Source organism: Neolamprologus multifasciatus, chromosome 8, assembly GCF_963576455.1.
Source record: "Neolamprologus multifasciatus chromosome 8, fNeoMul1.2, whole genome shotgun sequence".
NCBI lineage: Eukaryota > Metazoa > Chordata > Actinopteri > Cichliformes > Cichlidae > Neolamprologus > Neolamprologus multifasciatus.
This window is the reverse complement of record NC_140446.1, coordinates 17464992-17490086: the sequence shown is the minus strand read 5'-3', so window position 1 is coordinate 17490086 and position 25095 is coordinate 17464992. Positions and strand designations below refer to the sequence as shown.

Sequence of the window (25095 nt, the reverse complement as noted above, 5' to 3'; positions counted from 1 at the left end):
AGAGCTCAAGTAACTGTAAATATGCTTTCCAAAGAAACATCAATGTGTAATGACCACTTTCAGATGTGCGTCCCCGTCTGGCCCTGTGTGCATGTGTGAGAATGTGCGGTCGCAGCCACGTAGCTGCTTCAGTCCCTGTGTCTTAATTTATTCATACAAGTGATTTGCAGCCCTGTTTTTCTGAAGCTGATGAATGACAGATAAAGGAATGTAATGAGGCTTTTACAGCTTCACTCTGAGCCCAGATGGATTGACGTGAACCTGCACTGAAACGACTGCGAAGGCACCTCAAAATCAAGCGTCACTGCTGGATCACTTTTACGTTTTACAGGAGTTTTAAGTTTTGTTTGCCGGTCTTCTGTTAGGTTGTGTCTGTAGCTCTTCTGTGCTTTAGGAGCGCCCCCTGCTGCTGAATAGAAAACAACAAGAGAAGAGGTGGTCACTTACCGACCCATCCAACCCCCCCCCCCCCCCCCCTTTTTTTATTTTTCTTTCCTCCTTTTTTTTTTTTTTTTTTTTGACCCTCATTGTAAATTGTACAATTTAGACAGAAAACTGAAAACTTAAGTCAGACTAAAGATTTAAAAGCAAAAAATGACCATTTGAAAAAAGAAATTAAAATATGATAGTAGATAGAAAAAAGTAACCTAATGCTGAAAATAATGAACTCTGAAGAATGTGATATATCTATATATAAATATATATATATATATATAGACATATAAATATATTTTATTGATCCTCTTTTTTTGGGGAGCGGGGACGTGGTATATGTGTACAAAAATATGTATGTTTAATTTTCAATCTCAGGTTCCAATGGACCAAATAAATTTTTTTTAAAAATGAAAAGGCTTTGGTGATTATTACGAAGTAGTATTTCCTTTATGTATACAGATTTATTTATTTATTTTTAGTTTTTGGAACTCATAGAAATAACCTGATGCATGCGCATATTAATTTTTTTTTCCTGTTCAGGCTGCTGTAATTGAATAAAAAGATGAAGTCAAAGCTTTCAAGCTGCAGGGGAAAAAGCACTGACTAATTGAAAGAGCAGTGTATTTCCATATCAAACGTGTTTTTGGTTTCTTTTTGTGTGTTTTTTTTTTTTTTTTAGCATATACATTGGTTTCTTCACTTTTCACTGAGTTTTACAGATCTGTTTTCTGGTGTGTTTATCAGTTTCTGGCCTGTAATGTGCCTCGTTTTCATCTCTGAGCCCCCTCTCCCCTGCTGAGAGCTTTTTTTTTTGCGCTGAATATTTTTTAGAACATCTCTTTGGTACATAAACTTGAACATACAGCCTTCCTCCTCCCTCACCCCATCCAAATTTAGCTGATTTGAATCTTCACCCACCCCTCCCTTCTCTCCCTCCTTTTTCTAAAAATGACCTGCTCCCCACTCCTCACTTTTTGGCTCCTGCGCCCACCTCCAAGGCAACCCCTCCCTGCCCAAATCATCCAGTCCCCCCACATCCTCTTCATTTAACCTCATATGACAGGAGTCCCCAACCCTCCCACCTTGGCTCACTTTTCTAAAACCCAGCAGACACACCAGAAAGGCTCTCCGAGGTTGTGACATCCAGCATAAGGAGCTGTCAGCCCCTTTCTAGAATCATCTAGGAGGAAGCCTCTTCTGATTTGGAAACGAACAAAGGTACGGCCACGATCATATCTTCTAACATAGCCAGGGCATCTTCATCGTTAGCAGTAATGCTCAGACTAGTGGAAGGTCTGTGTACGCTAAAATGCAAACAGTGGTCAGACCAACGAGGAGAGAAAAGTGAAAACTTGCCCTTCTCATGGGAAACCTGTTCACTTCTAAGCCCTAGCTTCCCTGCTGCTGTGCAGATATGAAATAACCAATTAGATATAAGCCTCTGAGTTTAGTCTGCACACATGATTAAGGCTAAATCACCCCAATACATGGTATGAAATTGAAAAGATGCAGTATCCCCTCGGAGTGGAAGGAAACTTTTCCGGGAAAGAGGACTGCTATGAGTAAAGACTAGAGTCTCTGTGTGAGAGGGAGAATTTATTGTGCTGTTCTCAACAGAATATTGTGTATTGCTGCAAACTGCTTGAGGTTTAGTGCGAGGGGAACGTTTTCATATCTACCTGTCTGCTTCCAGACAGGTAGATATATTTGATCACAAAAAAAAAACCCACGAGTGGGAAAATTACAGCTATACATTATCATTATTTTAAGCACAAATTCAACACTTACTTCCAGTAAATTCTAAAGACGGATGGAAGGAGGTATGTGAGCTAGAGATGTAGGAGTGCCACCACCAGATGATCACATTTCTCGCCCATCCTGTCCAGCTAATAAATCATTTGATATTCAACCCGCGGAGGGCACGGGATGTGAGGATTTCCATGAAGGGCAGAGGTACAATGACTCACCTCGAAGAGCATGCCTAAATAGAGCCTTGGCTTGTCTCAGATTTGTGTGAGCTTCTTGTCATGAGAGTTCTCATCGGGGCTTTCAGGTCAGCGAGTGTAACTGGGGACAAGGTCTGTCTGTTTCCTTCACAGCATTTCACATAAGTGAAAGGAAGGAATGTTTACGAGACTGTTTAATGTAAGGCCACTTTCACTGTGGCTTGGTGAAAATCTGGGTCTCAAATAGTCCAGTACACCTGCTAACCCAGTCATCATAAAACAGTCAGTGCAGTGCTAGTGTAGTGTGGTGGTTGGATTGGGTAGTAAAAAAAAAATACTTGAGTGGCATGGAACGGTATGTATCCCTGCACCAAAGTCCCCATTTACAGCCCTGCTTCTTCTCATTTGTCAGCCTGACCACTGGCTCTGCTCTGTGTCTGTTACTAAGCAGATAACAACATACAAAATATAAACCAGCATGTTCAAACTGAAGACCAGGTGTTAATAAACCATGCAGTGCATATGTTTATATAGTTATTTAATGCTTCGTTCTTCTCCAGTAGAAAGTGTAGGCCATAATAATGGCATCCCAGATCCCTGCACTGCCACAGTCCTACACTCCGGGGACTGACAGCGTCTTTTCTGACCAGTCTGGCTTTTACTCTCTGGACTCCAACGTACCTGGACTCTCAAAGGTGATTCTCAACAAGCTCAACCTGAAGGACTACGGCGAATACAGGTTTCCAATTTTCATTTTTTCTTCTTTTTTTCCAATGTTCATAACACCCAGACCTGGATGGCATATATGCTTTGATCGGTTACGCGTTAGAAATTTGCACAAATTTCACATGTCCTACGTGCTCAAAAGTTGCCCTTTATGTCACTTTAACACCTCAGATTCTTGAGCATGTGTCTTGCTTGGCAAATGATTTAGTGTCTGACTCTAATCAGGGCTGCACTCGAAGGGAAGGCTAGAGGAATCTCATTCCGCAACTACAAAGAGATGTTCCAGAGGATGGAGGAAACTTTCAAGTTCTGCGCCGGCTGTAACGAACTCCCCGAACATCTCGCCGAGGGACAGACCCTGAAGCGCTGCGTGAAGTGAGTGCAAACTGCACCCTGTTGCGTTTGATTTACAGTATTCGGTCATTAACGGCGATTAACAACAATCGTTGTTTACAGTCTGAATATTTTCTGGAAATTAAATCTCCACTGTTCTCTGGACATTTCTGTCACCACACAGCCAGGATCTTGTTTTGATGTTGTTGTCCAATAGCTGTCATGTGTGAGGCATTACCAGCTGCTGCTGTATCAGCAATGGAATGATAAGCCACCCAAGTGTGGACAGCACTACAGAGGTGGATAATGGCCAATGGCAAATATAGCTAAGTCCCCTGACTGTGATTCATCTCTCTGCAACTCTGCAGCTTATTAAGAGCAGCTTAATGCAGTTCATATGTCACACCATCTGAGAGAGTGCTCAAGGAGAATATTGAGCAAAAAGCAGCAGAAAACACTGCAGTGCATTTTTGTGAGCACCTAATTGTTTTTGTGCCTCGTTTTTCTTTGGCCCTCCGGCTCCCTGCTTCTGTTTTGCTTCCTTTCCCGTCTCTGATTCATGCCGACTCATTCATGCTGTCGTACAGGCGCGTTCCCTTGAAATTCTCAGCTGCCTCTGCCTCTAACCTCTTACCATTAGCAGGAGGCATTTAGGCGCACAAAAAACGGAAATGCTGACAAGTTATACCCTCGAGACCTTTGACATTAGAATTACCACCAGCGTTAAATCAGTAGTGCTGACTTTCTAATGCCGTCCTAATCCTCATTCTTTTTCGCTTTCCTCTGTTTATTAATCTCTTGGGAAATGGTTCACACTTTAACTTTCAAGGGCACCTTGTTTTTCTCACCCGTGTTTTGAGTCACTTCTTCTACTTATAAGCCTCTTTTGGAGAATTAGTACTCGCAAAGTGCACAGTGCTGCAACACGGTGGCTGATAAATGATTTTATGTAAATGTGGGGTGCCTCTAAGGCTGCAAATGACTGCAAGGTAAAGTAATATACTCTCCCAATGCAGCAGCTGCTGCTGGCTGTCAGACCACTACGCCAACACATTGCCTCATCATTGTGCATGCTGTGTGACAACACAAAGGCCTGCATCCTTACTGAGAGGTCACAAACTCCTACTTTTACCTAGTATGCCCCTGTTTTATTTATTTATTTATTTATTTCCCCAGCAGCTGCCAAAAGCAAGTCAGAATTCATCTTCAGTCTCATTAGTTTCTCACTGCACAGGAAGGGCAACATATTGGTTCTGTATGTAAGAAGCTATTTGTGACTTGGCACAAGCAAAACATTCTAACTTGTGGCCTAGTAATTAAGAAGCTCTCTTGATATACATTACACTGCATGGAGTACTCATAAATATTTTTACTCTTTAGCTAATACTTAGCATGAAATACCTAAAAGCTTAGATAGTTTAGCGTAATACAAGATTAGAACCAGTAGGGTGACCATATCCCAACATGCTAAATGTAAAACAAAGTGTGTGTTTTTGCAGGACTTGTGGTGCCTTACATTTTCCCACCCTGGGAGTACCGTAGGCAGCATGAGATGGTGATATAGTCAACTGTGGGAGACACAAGATGACAACCTTTGCCACTATCTTCACAGACATTAAATAAAAGCTGGATTTTCAGAAACTAGAGACAATCAAAATGTGCAGGATTGTCTCAGTAGGTGGGAAGGGAGGGAAAGGTATAAAAATACTGTGCGCTTACTTGCTTACCGTACTATATTGCCGTGTGGCTTTTCTTGGCAATAGATTGGACTTTTTGAGCTTAAATTAGGAAATCCATATACAGCCAAGTATGCAGTCCTGCGAAAGTCTAAGAACACCACATCATTGTTTTGGCTAGCTTAAAGAACCACCGCTAGCAGCAATAACTTGAAGTGATCGCTTTCTGTGTGACTTTATCAACCTCTCGCATTGTTGTGGAAGAATTATGGCACTCTCTGTTTTTATAATGATACTGTCATCAATATTTAAGCTGCAAAATGAGACCTGTAGAGTCTGAGAGGTAGCTAACTGCAAATAGCGTTGACATTTCATGGTCTGACCTTGGGGTGAGGATGGTCGGACAACCACCACTGAAAAGATTGCAGCATTGTGTTAAACATGCACCTGAATGTTCCAAAACAAACGGCTGAAGGTGGAGAACAGCAGAAGTATGGAGAATTACAGCTTCACAAATAAAGTAATGCTTTTGCTTACCGTCTTCTTCTTCCCCACACCAGTTTTTCACTATGTTACCATTTTTCTTCGGTTTTCCACCAGGTGTTTGAATGTGTACTACTGCACTAAGGACTGTCAAAGAAAGGACTGGGCTCAGCATAAAAAGGTCTGCAAGATATTGCGGCTGGTGGCAATTGACAGACTAGTGGAGTGGCTAATGTTCACAGGTGAGAAATTACAAGGTGGTGCTGCTGAAATGAATTCACATCTCCATGGCTTAAATTTTCCTTTTCTTGAGAAAAAATTATATTTCAGCCTGCTTTTTGAAAGCTGTATCATACATACCAACACATTTGTACCCCTCCCTCACCAAAAAATGGGCTCATGGCCTCAGGACAGCAATGTGCAGTTTTCTGTATATTTATGAAGTAGATTTGATTGCTTTTAAATCCTGCCACTCAGCGCTCCTAAAAATAATAACACAGAGGTTCTCTCTCTGATCGGAGTTGCTACTCCAACACACTTGAGTCAAATAATCACAACAAGCAGCCCCAAGGACCTGAGTTTGGAAGTGCTGTTTTCCTGTTATCCCCGTAAGAAAAGTGGTCTAACGGCATAATGATGCCCTGAGGCAACGCACCAAAAAAAGCTGTTTTAGTAAATACATGAAATCCAAATCTGTCTTTAAACAAACAACTATACTTGTTCACATAGTCATGCATATACACACATTGTCTTGTTATAGTTATTTCAATTTTGAACATGCATACATATGATATTAGTTTTAGCAGTAGCTAACATTGAGTTGCATGCAGAGTTAGTTCCTGAAAGGACTGTTCCACTCCCAGGTCAAAGGTCAGATCCTCTTCTACTGGTTATTTTACTTATTACAGTGACGTGTTATGAAATAAAGTAAATTGTAGATTGTAAAGGACAGTGTAATAAACAATTATGTGGTTTGTTGCCTACCTGGGCAACTCCACACCATAGAGTCATGAGGTTTCTAGCAATCTGAGATGAAAATCAAGAGAAATTACACAAAGGAAATGCCTGAAAGACAACGAGTGAGACAGAGAAGTGAAATTTTTCTGTCCTAAAGTTCTGTCATAGTTGACCAGTGTTTTACTATCTGACTTTAAAAGCCTCTGTGGACCTACAAACTTTGTAGCTCAATCATAGTATTGTACCACTGTTACAGGAGACCTCCCCATCCCTACTGAGAAGTGGTCCAAGTCAGCTGGTGAGGTGAAGAACTGGGACGACTGGCTTTCCAAGCAGGGGGATCTTACACCACGCCTGAACACAGTCTTGTCCGGTGCCAACATGGCGGCCCTTTGGAAAAACGCCTCCAGACCTCGACCGGATGATGCTGACCTGCGACAATCCTTATGGCGAATTCAGAGCGAGTTCCTCTCTCGAGTTCTCACAGTGGGCTTGGCCGTGCAGCACTTTAAACTGGACCCATATGCCAAACCAGTCACTGTTCACCTAGTGGGGACATCTCACAATGAAACCATGGGAGCCAGACTGACCGACTTTGATGAGCTGAACCACATGTTCCCCGGTCACCAGGGCATAGAGGTGGTGATGGTTGGACCTGAGGTGGTGGACGGCCCCATCATGAGACCTCCTCTCAGGGCATTTGGCCCCAAGCAGAGAGTCTACATCAGCGCCTACAAGGCTCTTTACCATCAGTTCTGGGAGGATATGGTGGATAAACAGGAAGCAGCCAAACCGGACCTGGTGGTTGGATTTCATCCTGGTATGTATTCTAATAATCCCACAAGACATCAACGAAGAGTGCAATTTTGAGAGAATTTTAACAGTGGCCTGAATTGAAAATGAATTTAGATTAAGACCTTAATGACTGCTGCAGCTATTTTGGACTGAAGCGATGGCTTGTCTCCCTCTACGTGTGTCTGGCAGCTCCTTCCTTCAGAGAATAGAGAAAGCAGGAAACCTGTAGCTCACTGGATCTGGCCCATTCATTAGTGCCAGGCCTTTATTGGGGATTTGGGTGATTAAGGGGAGCAGCTGTAAAAGAGTTTGGCTTGAGATAGCTGGAGTCAGCATAATGTTAGTAAGCTCTCCTTTTGAAGAGGTGTCTCAGTCTATCACTGCCTGCCCTCTCGTGTGCAAAGTCATTGATTTGAAGCCGTCGGGGGACAGCTACATCTAAAGCTTTTGGAGTAGAACACAAAGGGTAACTGAAAGTCTTGACACCTACTTCCCCGTTTATACACTTTCACTGACAACCACGTCATTAAAGCCGCACTATAACCCAACGCCCTTTTAAGCTTTTGCACCGAGTCTGTTCTTTGACCCTTTAACCTGCAAATCAGCAGTAAAGCACCGACCCAAAATGCACCTGTAACCCTGGCTCGGTTATCGCTACAGGCTCCAGTGGAGCTAAATATACAGGAATCAGTCATCCTGAGAGTAAACTGCCTGAGAGCCTGGCTGCAATTCATACCGCAAAGCTGGCAGAGCACTGCATTATGACACTGTTTAGGTGATAGGCGCGCAGGCAGCGTGACGAAAGGAGTAAAAAAGAAGGTCTGTGCGTGTGTGTGTGTGTGTGAGTGTGTGCTCACAAGAGAATTAGAACCAGGGGAAAGGGAAAGCTACTAGAAAAACACATTTACAAAATAAACTATGGAGATATTGACCTTTGAGAATAAGAGGGAGGAGGTAATGTCAGCTTTCAGAAAGAAGATTGATGTGGGATATGTAACATTACCCATACAGGGATACAACACCCCCAAAACAGGTGCTTCATAAATGCAAAAAAAAACCCCATCCAGACTTCTTTTTGTTGTCCGTGAAATAAACTGGATTTTCACAGCTATATAACACTTTCTTGTTGCCTGTTTTTTTTTATTTTTTTTTTTTAAAGTCTATTATCATTAATAATTACCATATGGCCCAAATTTACTCTGCTGCCAGGCAATTATGGCAGTCGTTACCAGTCAGGCTGTAGCCTGTCTTTGTCGCTTTGTCTCCTGGGGTATGGTTTAAACCTCCAAACGCTTACTCCGTGTTAACAGCTTTCTCGTCACGATAAGTAACCGCTAGGGTGTTCATATCATGGAGTGCATTAATGAAATTGAAATCGCCCTCCTCCTCCCGTTTGAGTTCCCGGGAAAGATGAGGCGCTTGATAACATGATGCCATCTCTGTGCCACGCTGTCACATTTCTTGTATACACCCCCGGTATCTGCAAACTTGTTTCTCACATGTCCACTTTCCCGTTAATGCTGAGTAAGATATAACCACGTCCTTCTCTGTGGGAAAATAATAATAATGCAAGCACAGGAAAATTCTCTTGTTTGCTTGGTTTTGTCTCACTCGGGGACACTTAAGCTGGATGGATTTACAGTATTTGCTGCCATGGCAGGCTGGAACCTCACTAATCTGGTTGAAGGGCAAACTTTTCACCATAATACCCCATCGCCACCCCGCACCACCCCCCGCCGCTCAAAAATCTGACTTCTGATATAAAACCGAGTCGGGGGGGAAAGTGACATCTGTCAGTTAATATACCCGAGGATTATGCAACCAGCCCGTCCTAAATGTAGCCGGACTGCTGTGACTGTCTGTGTGACTGACTGGAGAGTATCACACATTTTCAGCTGGTGTGATGCTGAAAAGAAATATTTAACAAGCTTCCCAATGTCCAGCTAAAGCTCACAAATGAGGTCCGCTTGCTTGTGGCAAAGCTGCCGTCTTCACATCGACACCACAGGTGTGTCGGCATCAGTGAAGCTGGATTATATAATGCTGTTTACTTCAGACCTCAATCCTGACACTGACACTGCAATACACACCTGTCAATAAACTGCTGCGGAGGACAGCCAGAGATTCCTTGGTTTATTAATGAGATTAGCTATGCCCAGAAGGGATTGTACTCAAGCTAACAAGAGAAACACATGGTTTGCTGGAGCCTAATCAAGTGTACTCTGTTCCATCTTTACCTCACTGACTAAAAGGAGACTGAGACTGACTGTTTTCTCTGTCAGTTTGTTGTTTTAATCTTTTAGCTTCCAGATGCCTCATTTTTTTTAAAGAGTGGAGCATCTAGCAGGAATAAGACACACATATTTACTTTACCAGGATTATATTGGAGGATGGGAAAAGATGAAAAAAAGATAGAAGTGCACTGTGGTTTTAACAGTGTAGTGGGTAACAGGCCATAAGCAAATGTGATACTAATTATTTAATATTTCTAATAATTAGCATGTTTGTTTTTATCATGTTTGTGAACGTACAGTATACAGGTTCACGTGTTTGTTTTGAACTCAGGGTTCCACGCTAACCAGGGTCTGATAGAGGGTTGGCTGCCCACTCTGCTGCTGCTCAGAGACTATAACATCCCTTCCTTCTTCACCATGTTCAGGTAAGTCATGCTCCTGTGGCTCTAATTGCTTGGATTGCATTTTATATAGCAGGCTTAATAAAACCTCTCACTCTCTTGAATATTTGAAATTCTTTGCGCTTGAGGGACTTCATTAACTCGTTTTGTATACCATCTGAACTCCAGAAAAAAAGAAAGTCAGAACTGACTGTCGGAGATTGTTGATGAACATACAGTGCTATGCAAATCTTTTCATTTCTTTATGTTTTGATAGAAAAATTAGAAATAGCTTCTACATTTTATTGAGATGTGCAAACACACATGGAATTACAGTACAGAAGGCAAAAGCAGAGTTTGTATAATTCTAAGGAACTCAAATGTCAATATTTGGTGTGACCACCTTTATTCTTCAACACAGCCTGAACTCTCTTAGTCATCTTTCTTGACATTTCTTTAAGTAGTCTTCAGAAATAGTTCTCCAGGCTTCTTGAAGGACATTCAAAGCCCTTCTTTCAATGTTGCCTTCCTTTTGTTCTGTTCTAAGTCAAGATGAGCCCACACTGCTTTAATAATGTTGCGGTCTGGGCTCTGGGGAGGCCAGTTCATGTCTGTTAGTGTTTCATTGTGTGTTTTTCAATTCAGATATGCTTTTAGGGCATTGGCAGTGTTTTTAGCATCACTAATTCTGAATCTAATGCTGAAAATGAAGCTGTTGAAGCTTCCCACATCACACGTTTGTAATTCTGTCAATACCGACAAGATCTTTAACACCACTGGCTGAAATGCAGCCATGACAGAGCCTCCACCATGCTTTACAGAAGGGTGTAGACACTCACTCTGTCGTGCCTCTCTCCTGACCTCCTCTGTTTGTTGGCAATGATTTGAACCAAAGATTTCAATTTTGAATTCATCACTACATTTAGGATCTGTTGCCTCCTCTTATGTTTAATATGTCAAGAAACCTTAAGAACAGCTCCCTGATAGCCACCCTTCCACTGAGACAATTTCTCACGAGGCTTTTGTGAACAGTAGATGATCCACTGACGGTCCAGATGCCTCGTTCAGGTCATGTGTCAGGTCTTTGCTGGATTTCCCCCCCCCCCCCCCCCCCCCCCCCGTATAGTATAACTGGATGAAATCGCACAGTTCTGATACTCCAGTCTTTCACCCTTTGTTGATGCTGTTTTGCCAAAATGTCTGTTTTCTTGTAGCCGTTTGTGTTTCTTAAGCACTCACGATTCACACGCACAATAAAACTAAACTTCAACCTAAATTTGAGTATTTTCACACCTCTTTTGTCTCCACAGTGAGATGGAGCTCAAGTACTCACTGGAGATTCTGCTGGAGCTGGAGATGCACATCAGGGACAGTGGGCCCAATCCATTCACCTCACAGAAACCAGAGCAGGTCCAAGCCTGTCCTAACAAACCCCCCGTCTACTGCAACTCTCATTACGTCAGTTTCCAGGGACTGCTTCCACAAGAAGACCTTGAGGGCCGAGATGCTTAGAGTCCACAGTGAAACCTATGAAGGTAACTCAAAGCCTTCTCTTCGGACCTGACAGATTTGCGGGTTTCCTAAAGTCCTTGGGGGACTTTCTGCAACCTGTCAGAGATGTCCATAACTCTGCTGGACACTGAATCATACCTCTGGCATTGGGAGTGAAGGAAAAATAATCTTCACTCCTGCCAGAGTGTGCTAAAAACTATCCTTTAATTCTGATATATTTATCTAATGAGGAAGAAGCCAGCAGTTTTTGGGGGGTAAAGCACCAGTGGATCCCAGAAGTTTCTACTCTCTTCATTATGCTGGGTGACATGACGACTGTTGGATATGAAGAGTCACTGTTGTACCTACATTATGTGACCAAAATTAGCATCATCATCACTTAACGACTTCCTGTGATTTGTTCTGCGGCATGAGCAAATTCCCAAATATCACACTGGCTGCACATGAATTTAACACACAATCTCAAATACCGCCTATATAAATGACAGCATTATCAAAGAAGCTGAGGTTCCTTTGAGATTTGTGATGGTTGTGAGTTTTTCTACTTTATTGTGTGGATTTGTCTCTGCTTTGTTGCTCAAATTTGAGTGTTTAGTTCTTGAAAAAGAGTTGTGCTGACAGCAGAGAGTTCTACTGATGCACATTAAAGTAACATTTCTTTAGCAATGCCTCTGTTTACTGTGTGTTGTCTTTTATTAAGGTTTATCATCATGTCTAATAGCATTTTTAATGGTGGTAATCACTTAAGCGTGGTAAAATATAATAAACACACCATTACTGTTTTGATTACAGGCCCAGTATTGCTGTATTGTAATGTATATTTTTTTAAACTAGGGTATTAAAGGATATTTTCATATGTGCTAAACAGAGGTCTGTATTGGCAAGTGAGTTTTATTTGACAGGTACGTTTTATTTAATATGGAATAAACAACAATTACCATACATTAACCTTCACTCTCTCCTAGCCCATCTGCCTCTCTTAAAAAACATCACGAGCCCCGTTTTTCAAATAATCATAAAACAATTTATAGTATGGTGGCCCAGAGAGGCCAAACGGACTGCAACTTCAGAAAACACTTGCAAAAAGAAAAATGGTGCAAAAAGAAAAACACTTGCAAAAAAAAAAAAAATGCTGCAAAAAGAAAAACGCTGCAAAAAGAAAAATGCTGCAAAAAGAAAAATGCTGCAAAAAGAAAAACGCTGCAAAAAGAAAAACGCTGCAAAAAGAAAAATGCTGCAAAAAGAAAAATGCTGCAAAAGCACACACAACACAACGGAAATAGGAAAAAAGACAACGGAAATGTTTCTGGGGAGACAACCAGACGGACCAGTTGCACAAACCAAAACATGTATGTATGGCTGTATCCCAATTCAGGGACTGTTTCCCAATTCAGGGTCTGCAGCCTTAAAGTACACAGCCCTAACGGTCCTCAAGGGCCGCGTACTCAAAGATCGCTGCGGCCGGAAGTGCGGGGCTTGTAGGCTTGTGAGATGGGACGGTCTAGCCTCCGTCGCGCTGCCCAGGTTGCCTAGCAGTCATGATACTAACAGCTGGAAATGTTTCATACAGCTTTGTTTGACAGAAATGAAGGAGAACATATTTTGTACTTTTGTTTCTACAAGAGCTTTGTGTGATTTGATAAGTATCTGAGGCTGAGACCACAGGACAGTAAAACATGATTGTTGGGCTTCATTTCTGTACTGAACAGTCATTTTAGGATTAGCTAGTAAATAACAATTAGCTAATGTTGTTCATGAGACTAAAGTCATCTCACTTTGGTAATGTAAATATAATATGGCCAATATTATATTAATCATTATTAGTTATTACAGCAGTGAACATGAATTCTGTGCCAAACACTGAGCTTCAGTAAAGATTCAAGTTGCATTTATTTATATTTCCTATCACCTTAAATCTTCACTTAAAGACAAGTATCTGTGACAGTGTATATATAGATGTATTATATATAAGAGACAAATATTGTTCTTTTAATATGTTGGCATTACTAAATTTGGCTCAATGCTTATATATGTGTGGAAGAAGCAAATGTACGAGCTGTGATAACTGTTTCTGATAGAATGAAGAGTAGACTGATATATTAAATATTCCTTTATTGGGTGTGAAAATCAGACCATGTCATAACTGCTTTAAGTCATACAGAATAGATATCAGAGCCTTAAACAGGCTGACTTCTGCTAAATGGGTTAAACTGGGCACAAAGTATACAAACACATAACATCCTTATAGAATATGATGTAACACTATAGATCAACTTACCTCAGAATATATAAAGCATATAAACAATTACAGCAATATGATGCAACAAACACAGCAGTGCTACTAATCCAAAATACTCAAAGCTTCATAGAACTAAAACAAACATTTATTTTTAGCTCCATTCTGCTGCTGATACATACTTTAGGTTTCTGAATATTAAACTTGTTGCTGCCTTTCATAGTGTGTAACGTGAAGGCCCTGAGTATGAGGTGCCGTAAGGGACATTATTACTGAAACGCTCTCACACACACTACTGAAATTTTAGCTCTCACACACACTACTGAAACACTCTCACACACTACTGAAACGCTCTCACACACACTACTGAAATTTTAGCTCTCACACACACTACTGAAACACTCTCACACACTACTGAAACGCTCTCACACACACTACTGAAATTTTAGCTCTCACACACACTACTGAAACGCTCTCACACACACTACTGAAACGCTCTCACACACACTACTGAAACGCTCTCACACACACTACTGAAACGCTCTCACACACACACACTACTGAAACGCTCTCACACACACTACTGAAACGCTCTCACACACACTACTGAAACGCTCTCACACACACTACTGAAACGCTCTCACACACACACACTACTGAAACGCTCTCACACACACAACTGAAATTTTAGCTCTCACACACACTACTGAAACGCTCTCACACACACAACTGAAACGCTCTCACACACACTACTGAAACGCTCTCACACACACTACTGAAATTTTAGCTCTCACACACACTACTGAAACGCTCTCACACACACAACTGAAACGCTCTCACACACACAACTGAAATGCTCTCACACACACTACTGAAACGCTCTTACACACACAACTGAAACGCTCTCACACACACTACTGAAACGCTCTCACACACACTACTGAAACGCATTTCCGCTGAACAGGAAGTTGTTTCCTGACAAGGAAACTGATGGAAAAAGTGGTATATTTCAAAACACTACAAGGATGTCTACTCAGCAACCTGCTAGTACAGCAGTTCCCAACCTTTTTTGTGCCACGTAAACAATATAAAAATAAAAAAAAAAGATAAATACCATGAAAACCATAAATTTTAAAATCAAGCCTCAACTCTTGCGACCCGGTACCAAACGACTCACAGACCGGTACTGGTCCAGGACCTGGGGGTTGGGGACGGCTGTGCTTGTAGCCTAAGTGAAGCAGCCGCATTACTTAACAATATTTTAGCTTCCTTGAATCAAGGAATGGATTCAAGGTGCAACAGGGAATTCGGCAATTATGTCCTGTTTCCCCTAAGCTTTTTATATTGGCAACTCAGTTGTTAACACTATTAATCAAAAATTCTAACGACATACAAGGAATATAAATTTTTAATAAAGACTTCAAAATAAGTCAATTCACAGATGATACATCTATGTTTTTGAAAGATAAATACATGGTAGAGAAAACTAAAGCTTCTCGTTTATCTCTCAGTATCAAAAAATGTGAACTTCTCCCGATTCATACAAGCTCTGACTCCTCAATAGCTTTGGTTAGAGTTGAATCTAAAGTTAAATATATAGGGCTGATAATATCTAAAAAACCCAATTAGCAGAAAAGACACCAATATTTCTAACTGTATCATCGAGATGAAGAAATCACTTAGCCACTGGTTAAGCAGAGACCTCGCTTTTTTTGGCAGAAACATCCTATCTAAAGCTGAAGGCATCTCCAAATTGATTTATCCTTGTCACTCTCTATATATCTCCTCTAAAAGCATTAATAAGGCTAACACAGTTATTTTCGAATTTTTGTGGAGGAATAAAACCCATTACATAGAAAGATATCAGCTTGTGAAGGAATACAATAAAGGTGGTATCAAAACTCCAGAATTAGAATTTATGGATGGCACCCTTAGAATTAAATGGTTAAAATCTTGTCTGTCACAGCCAGACTCTACTTAGCTCCACATCCTATGATCCTTGTTTAATAAAATAGTATACAGGATTAGACTTTATTTTGAAATGTGATTTTGCGGTAAATAAAATCCCCATAAAGATATCAAACTTTCCAAAGCAGACTGTGCATTTTTGGGAAAATGAGATTTACCCACAACTTCTCCCCATAATTCAACCTTATGGAATAATAGGGTAATAACACTTAATCAAAAATCAATTTTCAAGACTGACTGGTTTGAATAAAAAGATTATATTCATAACAGATTTGTTGGATGATAACGGTGTAATTCTAAGTTACCCAGACTTTTCAGAAAAATATTGTCTAAACTGTTCTCAAAGAGAATATAACAAATTTTGTGAACTGGTCCCACTGCCTCTGCTTCATTTGATTAAAATTTTTATGATATACAATAATTTCTCATCAGTGCTCCCAAATTTATTGCTAGGGCAATGTCAGCTGTTTGATAAAAATGCAATAAGAAATTTGTTAGTAGTTTCTTCAAAGACAAAAATATTTCATAGTTACAACAGAATGGTTACATTGCATGGTTCTAATTTAGTTATTTCATATACACTGGATAAAGCATACTAAAAATTTATGAAATAGCCTATTCTACCTAAAGTTAAAGAAACACACTTTAAAAAAAATTAATCCTGTGGCAGAATTTCTAAAAAAAAGAGATTTGGCTTTGAGGTGGATCAGTGTTCTTTTTGTACTGATGAAAATGAAACCCTCTCATCTTTTTTTTTTCTATGCCCTATCACACAATGTATTTGGTGCAACTTAAAAAATTGGATTTTCCTAAATATTAATGATGTGTCACTATTTGAATTACATCATAATTTTTTTATATGGATCATCTGTCTCAGACATTATTAACATCATCATACATTTGAGTAAATATCATATCCATTGTGTTAAATGGAGGAACGCTAAGCCTTCTCTCCCTGGTTTTATTGATGATTTTAAGATATTTTTTTCTTTGCTAAAAAAGACAAAAAGCACATATGCCAAAAAAAAAAACAAAAAAAAAAACAGGATAATGCCCGTCTCCTGCTATTCTAAATTTTGACTTATGCTGAGGCTAATATATTTTTAAGTAATGCAGCTGTCTCACTAAGACTAAGCTGTCTAACTTATCGTTCCATGATTCGATTCAATTCGATTCGATTCAATTCAATTCAATTTGATTCTGGGAAATTTTGACAGTCAGCAATATTATAATTCAGATCAGTACATTTACATATTTTTGTATCTAAAAAAAGGAAGCTGACACACGCAAGACTTTATCAAAGGTGTAAGCTCACAGCAGATGCCTTTGTGTAAAAGTAGCTGAAGATAAAACACAGAAAAACATGAAGGTGATTTTTCCTGGCCTGGGATTTTATAAAAAATATTCTGCAGTACATCAAAAACGAAAGAAAACCATTAGTCAACATATGAACGTTACCTCTGACGTTCCAGCGGTTTTATTAGAGACACGGCTAAGCGTTTTGCATTTTGCATAATTTTTAAATGTTTAAATTTGTTCAGTATTGAACGGCAGAAATAAGATTTTCTTTTCGGAAGTATGTAAAATGAAAAAAAAACCAGCGGCCGACAGCGCTGTAAACAACAGTAGACTTGTGCATAACAAGCAAGTGAATAATGCAGAAAACAGATTTTTAGACGGGAAACAGTTCTTGAAGTACAGAGAGAGAGAGAAAGAGAGAGAGAGAGCTGTGCATGACGTGTGATTTTATCGTGGTGGAAGCAAAACAGTAAACGTCAGAGGGAATTCATGACGATGTTTATGTGAAGCGCAGTTTGGATCTTCTTTTGCTGCTGGTTCAGTCAATATTGTTTGGAGAGAGATCAAACTAACAGCTTTAGAATCAGCGCAAAAACGTCGTGAAAACAAAGCGCGGACCGCCGACAGATCAGAATCAGCCAGCTGTTGGCTTTCAGCCCCGACCGTGTCCGTGCCGTCGGGTGAGAAAGGCGACATCCCATTGATTCTGATCCGCGGGTCCGCGCTGTGTGTTTACGTCTTTGTGCAGAATCCCTGTTCCTGCTCTCATTTACTGTTTTAGCTGTTTGGTGGTTGTTGAAATTTTGTGCGGTTTCACCTGAGATTCTGGCATTTCGGGCAAAATTAATTTATATTAAAAAATTGATTCAGGATTTTAATGAATCGATTTCACGTTATCCAAGCCAGAATCGATTTTAATTGATAAATCGATTATAAAAACCCACCCCTAACTAGCAGGTTGCTGAGTAGACATCTGTGTAGTGGTTTGTTTGAAATCTACCACTTTTTCCTTCAGTTTCTTTGTCAAGAATTAACTTCCTGTTCAACTGAAATGCCTTCCTGTTCAACTGAAATGCCTTCCTGTTTAACTGAAATGCCTTCCTGTTCAACTGAAACGCCTTCCTGTTCAACTGAAATGCCTTGGTTTTTCAGTAGTGTGTGTGAGAGCGTTTCAGTAGTGTGTGTGAGAGCGTTTCAGTAGTGTGTGTGAGAGCGTTTCAGTAGTGTGTGTGTGAGAGCGTTTCAGTAGTGTGTGTGAGAGTGTTTCAGTAGTGTGTGTGAGAGCTAAAATTTCAGTAGTGTGTGTGAGAGTGTTTCAGTAGTGTGTGTGAGAGCGTTTCAGTAGTGTGTGTGAGAGCGTTTCAGTAGTGTGTGTGAGAGCGTTTCAGTAGTGTGTGTGAGAGCGTTTCAGTAGTGTGTGTGAGAGCGTTTCAGTAGTGTGCGTGAGAGCGTTTCAGTAGTGTGCGTGAGAGCGTTTCAGTAGTGTGTGTGAGAGCTAAAATTTCAGTAGTGTGTGTGAGAGCTAAAATTTCAGTAGTGTGTGTGAGAGCATTTCAGTAGTGTGTGTGAGAGCTAAAATTTCAGTAGTGTGTGTGAGAGCGTTTCAGTAGTGTGTGTGAGATCGTTTCAGTAGTGTGTGTGAGAGCTAAAATTTCAGTAGTATGTGTGAGAGCGTTTCAGTAGTGTGTGTGTGTGAGAGCGTTTCAGTAGTGTGTGTGAGAGCGTTTCAGTAATAATGTCCCTTGCGGCACCTCATACCTGAGTACTTTCTCCCACACTGAAAAAACATGAATGATCAAATTATTTGAACATTACCTAATAAGACTGATTCAGGACAGACAATTAGTTATTCTAAACTTTTCTAGCAGTCCTTCACAAACAGGGAACAGTCTGTCTATTCTCTCCATCTATCAGCTGCTGCTGGCTCTTCCTCCTCCTTTTCCTCACACACTGCTGAGTTTGTCCTGGTGGATCATCAGGGGTGCAAAGTCTCACAGATGATGTGCAGCAGTGGGTCCCTCAGTCTGTCCTCACTCTGGACACTTGCAGTTGTCACACATGGAAATCAAATGTGTGATAAGCTGCAGGATTCAAACACAAGTGTAACTTATAAATACATGTTCATACTTTTATCACACAATCAGAGAGAAAGAAAAAGACAGAGTGCAGAACAGACAGGTGACAGTCTCAGGTGTATACACTGCTACAAAACAGCACAAGAGGAGGAGGATTTTGTTTGTGTTATTACAAGTGCTAAACAAGAAGAGTTCCCAGATGGTAAAGTGGACACATGTGTGACTCCTGTGATTAAAGCATCTTTCTTTCAGCTTAACGAGTGAACCGTCAGCTTGTTCAAACACACGTTAAAGTCCGTTTGGCTCGACACCACCGAACAGAGGCAGCAATATAACATAGCTAACATTAACAGTGCAGTGAATCCTGCTTGTGCCGTGATATTCAGGACTGCAAACCGAGCAGCATCACTGACTTTCAGCTTGTTGTGTTTGTGGATATATGACTGACTTTAATTATCCACAAAATCATCACATTCTCTGTAAGATTAAGGTCGACTATCGAACGGTGTATATTTTAAAGTAAAGGCTTTAAAACAAAGTAAACGCTGAAAGTACAAACATCGCTAATGTCACATAACTTTGCTGGCATGTGGCCAACAGTAATGTTTTAATGTTCCTCGTTATTAAACATTTGCACATAAATAAGTGACATAATATTCAGAACTTACTTTTGAAAGTTTACTCTTTGGCCGCTCCGCTTCCACTTCTTTGAAGTGTCACCCAGTCCCAGTGCACTTGTTAGCATGTTTTGGTTTGTGCAACTGGTCCGTCTGGTTATTGTCTCCCCAGAAACATTTCCGTTATGTTGTGTGTGCTTTTGCAGCGTTTTTCTTTTTGCAGCGTTTTTCTTTTTGCAGCGTTTTTCTTTTTGCAAGTGTTTTTCTTTTTGCAGCATTTTTCTTTTTGCAAGTGTTTTCTGAAGTTGCAGTCTGTTTGGCCTCTCAGGGCCACCGTATTATAGCCAGTCTGAAACCATCGGACACAAAACTGAACAATGCTTTTTAAAATTAACACTATTTTGTTTAAAGCATGGACAAAAAGCCGAATTCTGCCCTCAGTAGCAAATGGCACATAGATCCACCGTAAAGAAAAATGTGTTGTTTCATCGCATTCAAAATGGTGATCTGGTGTCATTTCCCCACACAACCATCTCTAACTGTCACAGAAGATTTTTTTTAAAAAGAGAAAATATCCAGTGAGTGCGTGGGGAACAGAAGAGCACATCTGGCGTCACTCCTGTCAGCTAGGAACAGAAAACTGAGACTACACTTCACACACGCTCACTGAAATTAGACAACAGATGATTGCAAAAGCATTTCCTGGTCAGATGAGTCGCAAATGCCGCAGCCTACTTGAGCAATTACTACTGACCGTGTCCACTTCTTTATGACCACAGTGTACTCATCTTATATGATTGCTTCCAGCATGATAACATGCAATGTTGCAAAACTGAAAACATCTGAAACCGGTTTCTTGAACATGACAATTAGTTCTCTTTATTCAAATGGCCTCCACAGCCACCAGCTCGCAATCCAGTCGAGCACTGTCAGGATGCGGATGTATAGGAGATTCTCATCATGGATGTGAAACCATCAAATCTGCAGCAACGGATCTGTTACTATGTTAATATGGACCAAATCTACCTTGTTGACTCTCGAATGAAGAATTAAAGTCGATCGCAGGTGTACCTAACAAAGTGACTTGTGAACATTCAAGCATAAAATCTAAATGATAAAAGTCTTTATTAATTTAGAATCACCCTTTTTTTGGGTCAAAATGTTGCTTTCACTGATGGATACCAATAAATCTATTTGACGCCGTTTCTAGAGAGCAGACCTGGTGGGGCGACACTGACCTCTAGTGGACAGAAGTTGTAACACAAAGCTATAGGAAGACAAGTCATTAAGAGGCCCAAGGCATGTTTTGGACTAGTGGAAAAAGTGTTTCTTTATAGCTTTCTGCCTGATTGGTTTTATTCTCTTTATATCATTTTATTTTCAGGAGGAAAATGTATTCAGGTTTAGGCAAAAATCTTCTATTAGGCTATGTGTAAATACCAGAGGTACATACTCTGGGCCAGGTTTACTATTAAAACCATGGGCAATAAATCAGTTATAAAAATAATAATAAAGTAATTTGGGGTGAAAGTATATCAAACCCACAAATTATTGCTAAATGCGATAAATAAACAACCGTAACACCATAAATGCAATGATAAATTACATTTTTAGGGGGTTGTTACGTCATAAAACCTACTCGTACATCTACTCATTCATTCATGCGTTTTACCTCCTCATGTGAGTCTGGCTCTTGTGAAGTCAGGAATGGTCTGGAGTTGTCAGACGTTTCTAGAAGGCAGAGCACAGGTGCTATATCTGGCACTGCAGCCCCCCAACAGACCGCTCACATATCATAAAAGCAGAGGAGCAGCAGAGGAAGCAGCTGAAAAGCGTCTGTGTCACACTCATTTGCTCGGTTCAAGATGACGGAAATGGAGAGGTAAGTGGAATGTGTGGAGTCCAATTTTATTAAATGTGCATTTATTTTCACAGAGCACTGTGAAAGTGGCCGATGAGTGAAAGCACATGCAAGAGGAGCAGGGCCTTCACCGACAGCATGAAGTTTGAATTGCCATTTTCAGTCTTGAAACACGGAGGTAGTGGAATGTATGGTTTTTCCACTTGTTTTGCTTAAAGCAAAAAATGCTCTTCCCACCCACCACTGAGAAAAGAACTGAATGTTACAGCATGAGTATAAGAGTATGATGAACACATGGCATGATATTTGTCATCTTCAGCCTCTGATCAGCTGTATCCCGTTGATCTTTAATAATTTGAATCTTCCTTTCCAGGGCTGTTCAGCAGACCAAGGGTAAAAGCATGACTTTCCGGTCCCAAAAAGAGATGTTTGAGAAGATGGAGGAATCTTTCAAAATCTGTGCTTATTGTGAAAAGCGACCGAATGAACTTTCCAACCCACAGAAGCTAAAGCGTTGCTCCAGGTAAAGAGAGAGAGTAAAAAAGCAGTGTATTCAGATTTTATCCAGTGAGTTTGTACTGCCAGTACAGACCAGATCTTTTTTTCCTCTCCAGGTGTCTGAATGCTTACTACTGCTGTAAAGAGTGTCAGAAGGAAGACTGGCCCAAGCACAAGAAGTCCTGCTCACAGCTGCGACTGGCTGCCATCGACAGAGTTGTGGAGTGGCTTGTGTTTAAAGGTAAATTGCAGATTCTTCCAATTATTCCATAAAAGGAATAAAGTATCCGACATAGTGGGTTGCTTCAAATGTCTGATTTAGCAGATTTTCTTCCACTACATGCCATGTCTGACCCAACCCCAGAGGGAAACTGGGGGTTTTGTGTGAATCTGTAAACTGCTATGATATATTTTTTTTACAATGTTATGCTAAAGTAATAATGTGAATTTAAAATAAAAAATTAACAAACCATTTTAACCTTGCTCAAACTGCCAGTTTTATTTGTCTTCAGGAGACCTTCCGTTTCCTACAGAAAAATGGTCCAAGTCCCAGTCTGAGGTAAAAGGTTTCGATGACTGGCTCTCCATGCAGGGAGCTCTCACAGCACGCCTCGATCCCATTTTAAATGGAAAAAACATGAACGACTTGTGGACCAACGCTGGTCGGCCTCGGCCAGATGATGACGATCTGAAGCAGTCGCTGTGGAGGGTTTGCAGTGAGTTCTTCTCCAGGCCCCTGACAATAGCCTGGGGGATGAGGCTGTTTGGTCTAAACCCTTTATCCAAACCACTCACCATTCACCTGGTGGGAGCAGGCCACACTGAGACTCTGTCAGCCAGGCTGACCGACTACGATGAGCTGAACAACATGTTCCCTGGACACCAGGGGATCGAAATAGTCATGGTGGGGCCTGAGGTGGTGGACGGCCCTATCGTGAGGCCTCCCCTCAGAGCTTTTGGACCCAAACAGAGAGTCTACATCAGCGCCTACAAGGGCCTCTACCATCAGTTCTGGGAGGAGCTGGTGGAGAAAGAGGAGGCAGCCAAGCCAGATCTGGTGGTTGGATTTCATCCTGGTGAGAAATTTTTTCTCACTTATATTAACACATAATAGTGTGTATGTTTCTTACTGAACAATAAAAAGTTAGAAGATCTCATTCATTATTTGGTGTTCTTACCTTCCTATTTTAAATTTATTTATTTATTTTTATTAAGGATTTGATGCCAGCCAAGGTCTGGACGAGGGTTGGCTTCCAACTCTCCTGCTTCTCAGAGATTATGAAATTCCTTCTCTCTTCACTGCTCTCACGTAAGTGACATTTTGACCTTATTACATTTATATTTAGTTTTCAGGTTCATTAACTTTTCTGGTGACATTTCTGTTTTATGATATTTCATTGCTAAAGGGAAACATTGTGATCTACACCGCATTATTTTACTGCAGATATGAAGTTACTGCTGTCTAGAATAGTTAAAATGAGCTCGGCTTCCCTCAACTACTACATTAACGTTCTGTTTACATGTTAGTTCATCAATAATAATCAAATATAGTACAACATTAACTAAGAAAACCTTGGCTGTTCTACATGATGAGGACTTTTGATAGTATTGTTATGGCATGCTAATGCTACTTAAAGCTACAGTGTGTAGCATAACAATCCTAATTTGTTTACTGGGAGTAAGAATATTCTTAGCGGTGTGTATTTAAGGATAAGATTACTCACCATCACAGTCAGCAGCTGAAACTGCTGCAGTAAAACCCAGCAAGTTCAAGAGTAATGCCAAACATTACTTCTTTAGAATTAAATCCAGAATACATCTTCAGTATTTGGATTATAAAGAATTAAAGAGCAGCTTTTTCATCTTTTTTTTACAAGGCCAATGAGGAATCTTGGCCTTGTATAACCTCAGTGAGTGGGAATATGCACCTGCAGCTTTGGAGAACTACTCATTCAAACAGATCTTTAACGGACTGATGCTGATAATATGGGACAATGAAAAAAACGAGTGCTTTGTCCATCACTGGGAAGGCACAGCCCACGAGGCCTGTGAGGAACACCGGGTCATTTGCATTTACAGGCGCTGATGCTGATACAGCCAGACAGCGAGAATATTTCAGCTACACAGGCGTGGCAGAATAAACAAGAGATCTGTGAGGGGTTTTGAGTAAGAACCTGAGCGACTAATTCTGGGGAAATGAGAAGATCCTGCGTTAAGTGGCGTCATGTGGGATCTTCAGTTTAATAAGCTATACTGTAACAGTCATTTTTACATTCTAATCAGGTGACATGCTTGTCAGTTTCATTATTGTATTATACATTATATCTTACAAGTGCACAGCAGTCTGCTGAGCCTAAACTTTCTACTGCTTCTGCTCTTTTATCACTGAGAGCTAATGTGCCCATTTGCCATGCTTTGCTGCGTGTAATGTCGACTGATCATGTCTGCTTGTTCTCCGTCTGCAGTGAGACAGAGATGACCTACTCTTTGCAAATTCTGCTGGAGCTGGAAATGGACATGAAAGGAAGTGGAGCCAACCCTTTTGCATCACTAAAGCCAGAAGTTGTGGACTCATGTGCCCACAAACCTCCGGTCTACTGCAACTCCCACTACTTCTGTTTTCAGGGTCTGCTGGAGACTGTGGAGTTTGAAGAACCAGAGGACGCCTGAATAACAGCAGCGTGCTGACTCTTCCAGCTTTGGGACTGTAAAGTTTTGTTTTTACGTGAACTTTAACTATTTTCTTAAAGTAGTTTAAAAAAAAAAATACTACTTAATGTGTACATTTGCTGAATAGGTTCTGCCTGATGGCTACTTACTATGCAATGTCCCTGCTGCATTTGCATTCTCACTATCTCAGTTTGATGGCATTCAACAGCCACGGTGATGACATTTGAATATACTGCCTGAGATGTATTATTGTGTGTAGAGGGTAAAATGTTATAGTAATAGTTTGCTGTCTTCTGTGGTTTTAATCTTTTGGTTATGGCCTCTTTTTTCATCTGCTGTTACAATAACCATGATATGATAAAAGTAACTTTTCATTAACGTTGTCACCTTGTGC

At 40.6% G+C, this 25095-nt stretch overlaps 2 protein-coding genes across 3 annotated transcripts; both read left to right on the top strand.

Moving 5' to 3' along the window:
* Window positions 1-747: 747 nt before the first annotated feature.
* Window positions 748-13954, top strand: mss51 (MSS51 mitochondrial translational activator). Of its 2 annotated transcripts, none has more exons than XM_085171480.1 (7): window positions 748-1653; window positions 2945-3120; window positions 3333-3482; window positions 5717-5841; window positions 6813-7376; window positions 9917-10010; window positions 11276-13954. In XM_085171480.1, the coding sequence occupies exons 2-7, from the start codon at window positions 2963-2965 to the stop codon at window positions 11475-11477; spliced, it is 1293 nt and encodes a 430-aa protein (XP_085027606.1). In that variant the 5' UTR covers window positions 748-1653; window positions 2945-2962; the 3' UTR covers window positions 11478-13954. The 2 variants fall into 2 exon arrangements, with proteins under 2 accessions (XP_085027606.1, XP_085027605.1); XM_085171479.1 differs by having other exon boundaries at window positions 2942-3120.
* Window positions 13955-21537: 7583 nt separating this feature from the next.
* Window positions 21538-25070, top strand: LOC146512856 (putative protein MSS51 homolog, mitochondrial). Its single transcript, XM_085170662.1, has 6 exons — window positions 21538-21554; window positions 21907-22056; window positions 22148-22272; window positions 22544-23107; window positions 23247-23340; window positions 24497-25070. The coding sequence occupies exons 1-6, from the start codon at window positions 21538-21540 to the stop codon at window positions 24699-24701; spliced, it is 1155 nt and encodes a 384-aa protein (XP_085026788.1). The 3' UTR covers window positions 24702-25070.
* Window positions 25071-25095: the final 25 nt, after the last annotated feature.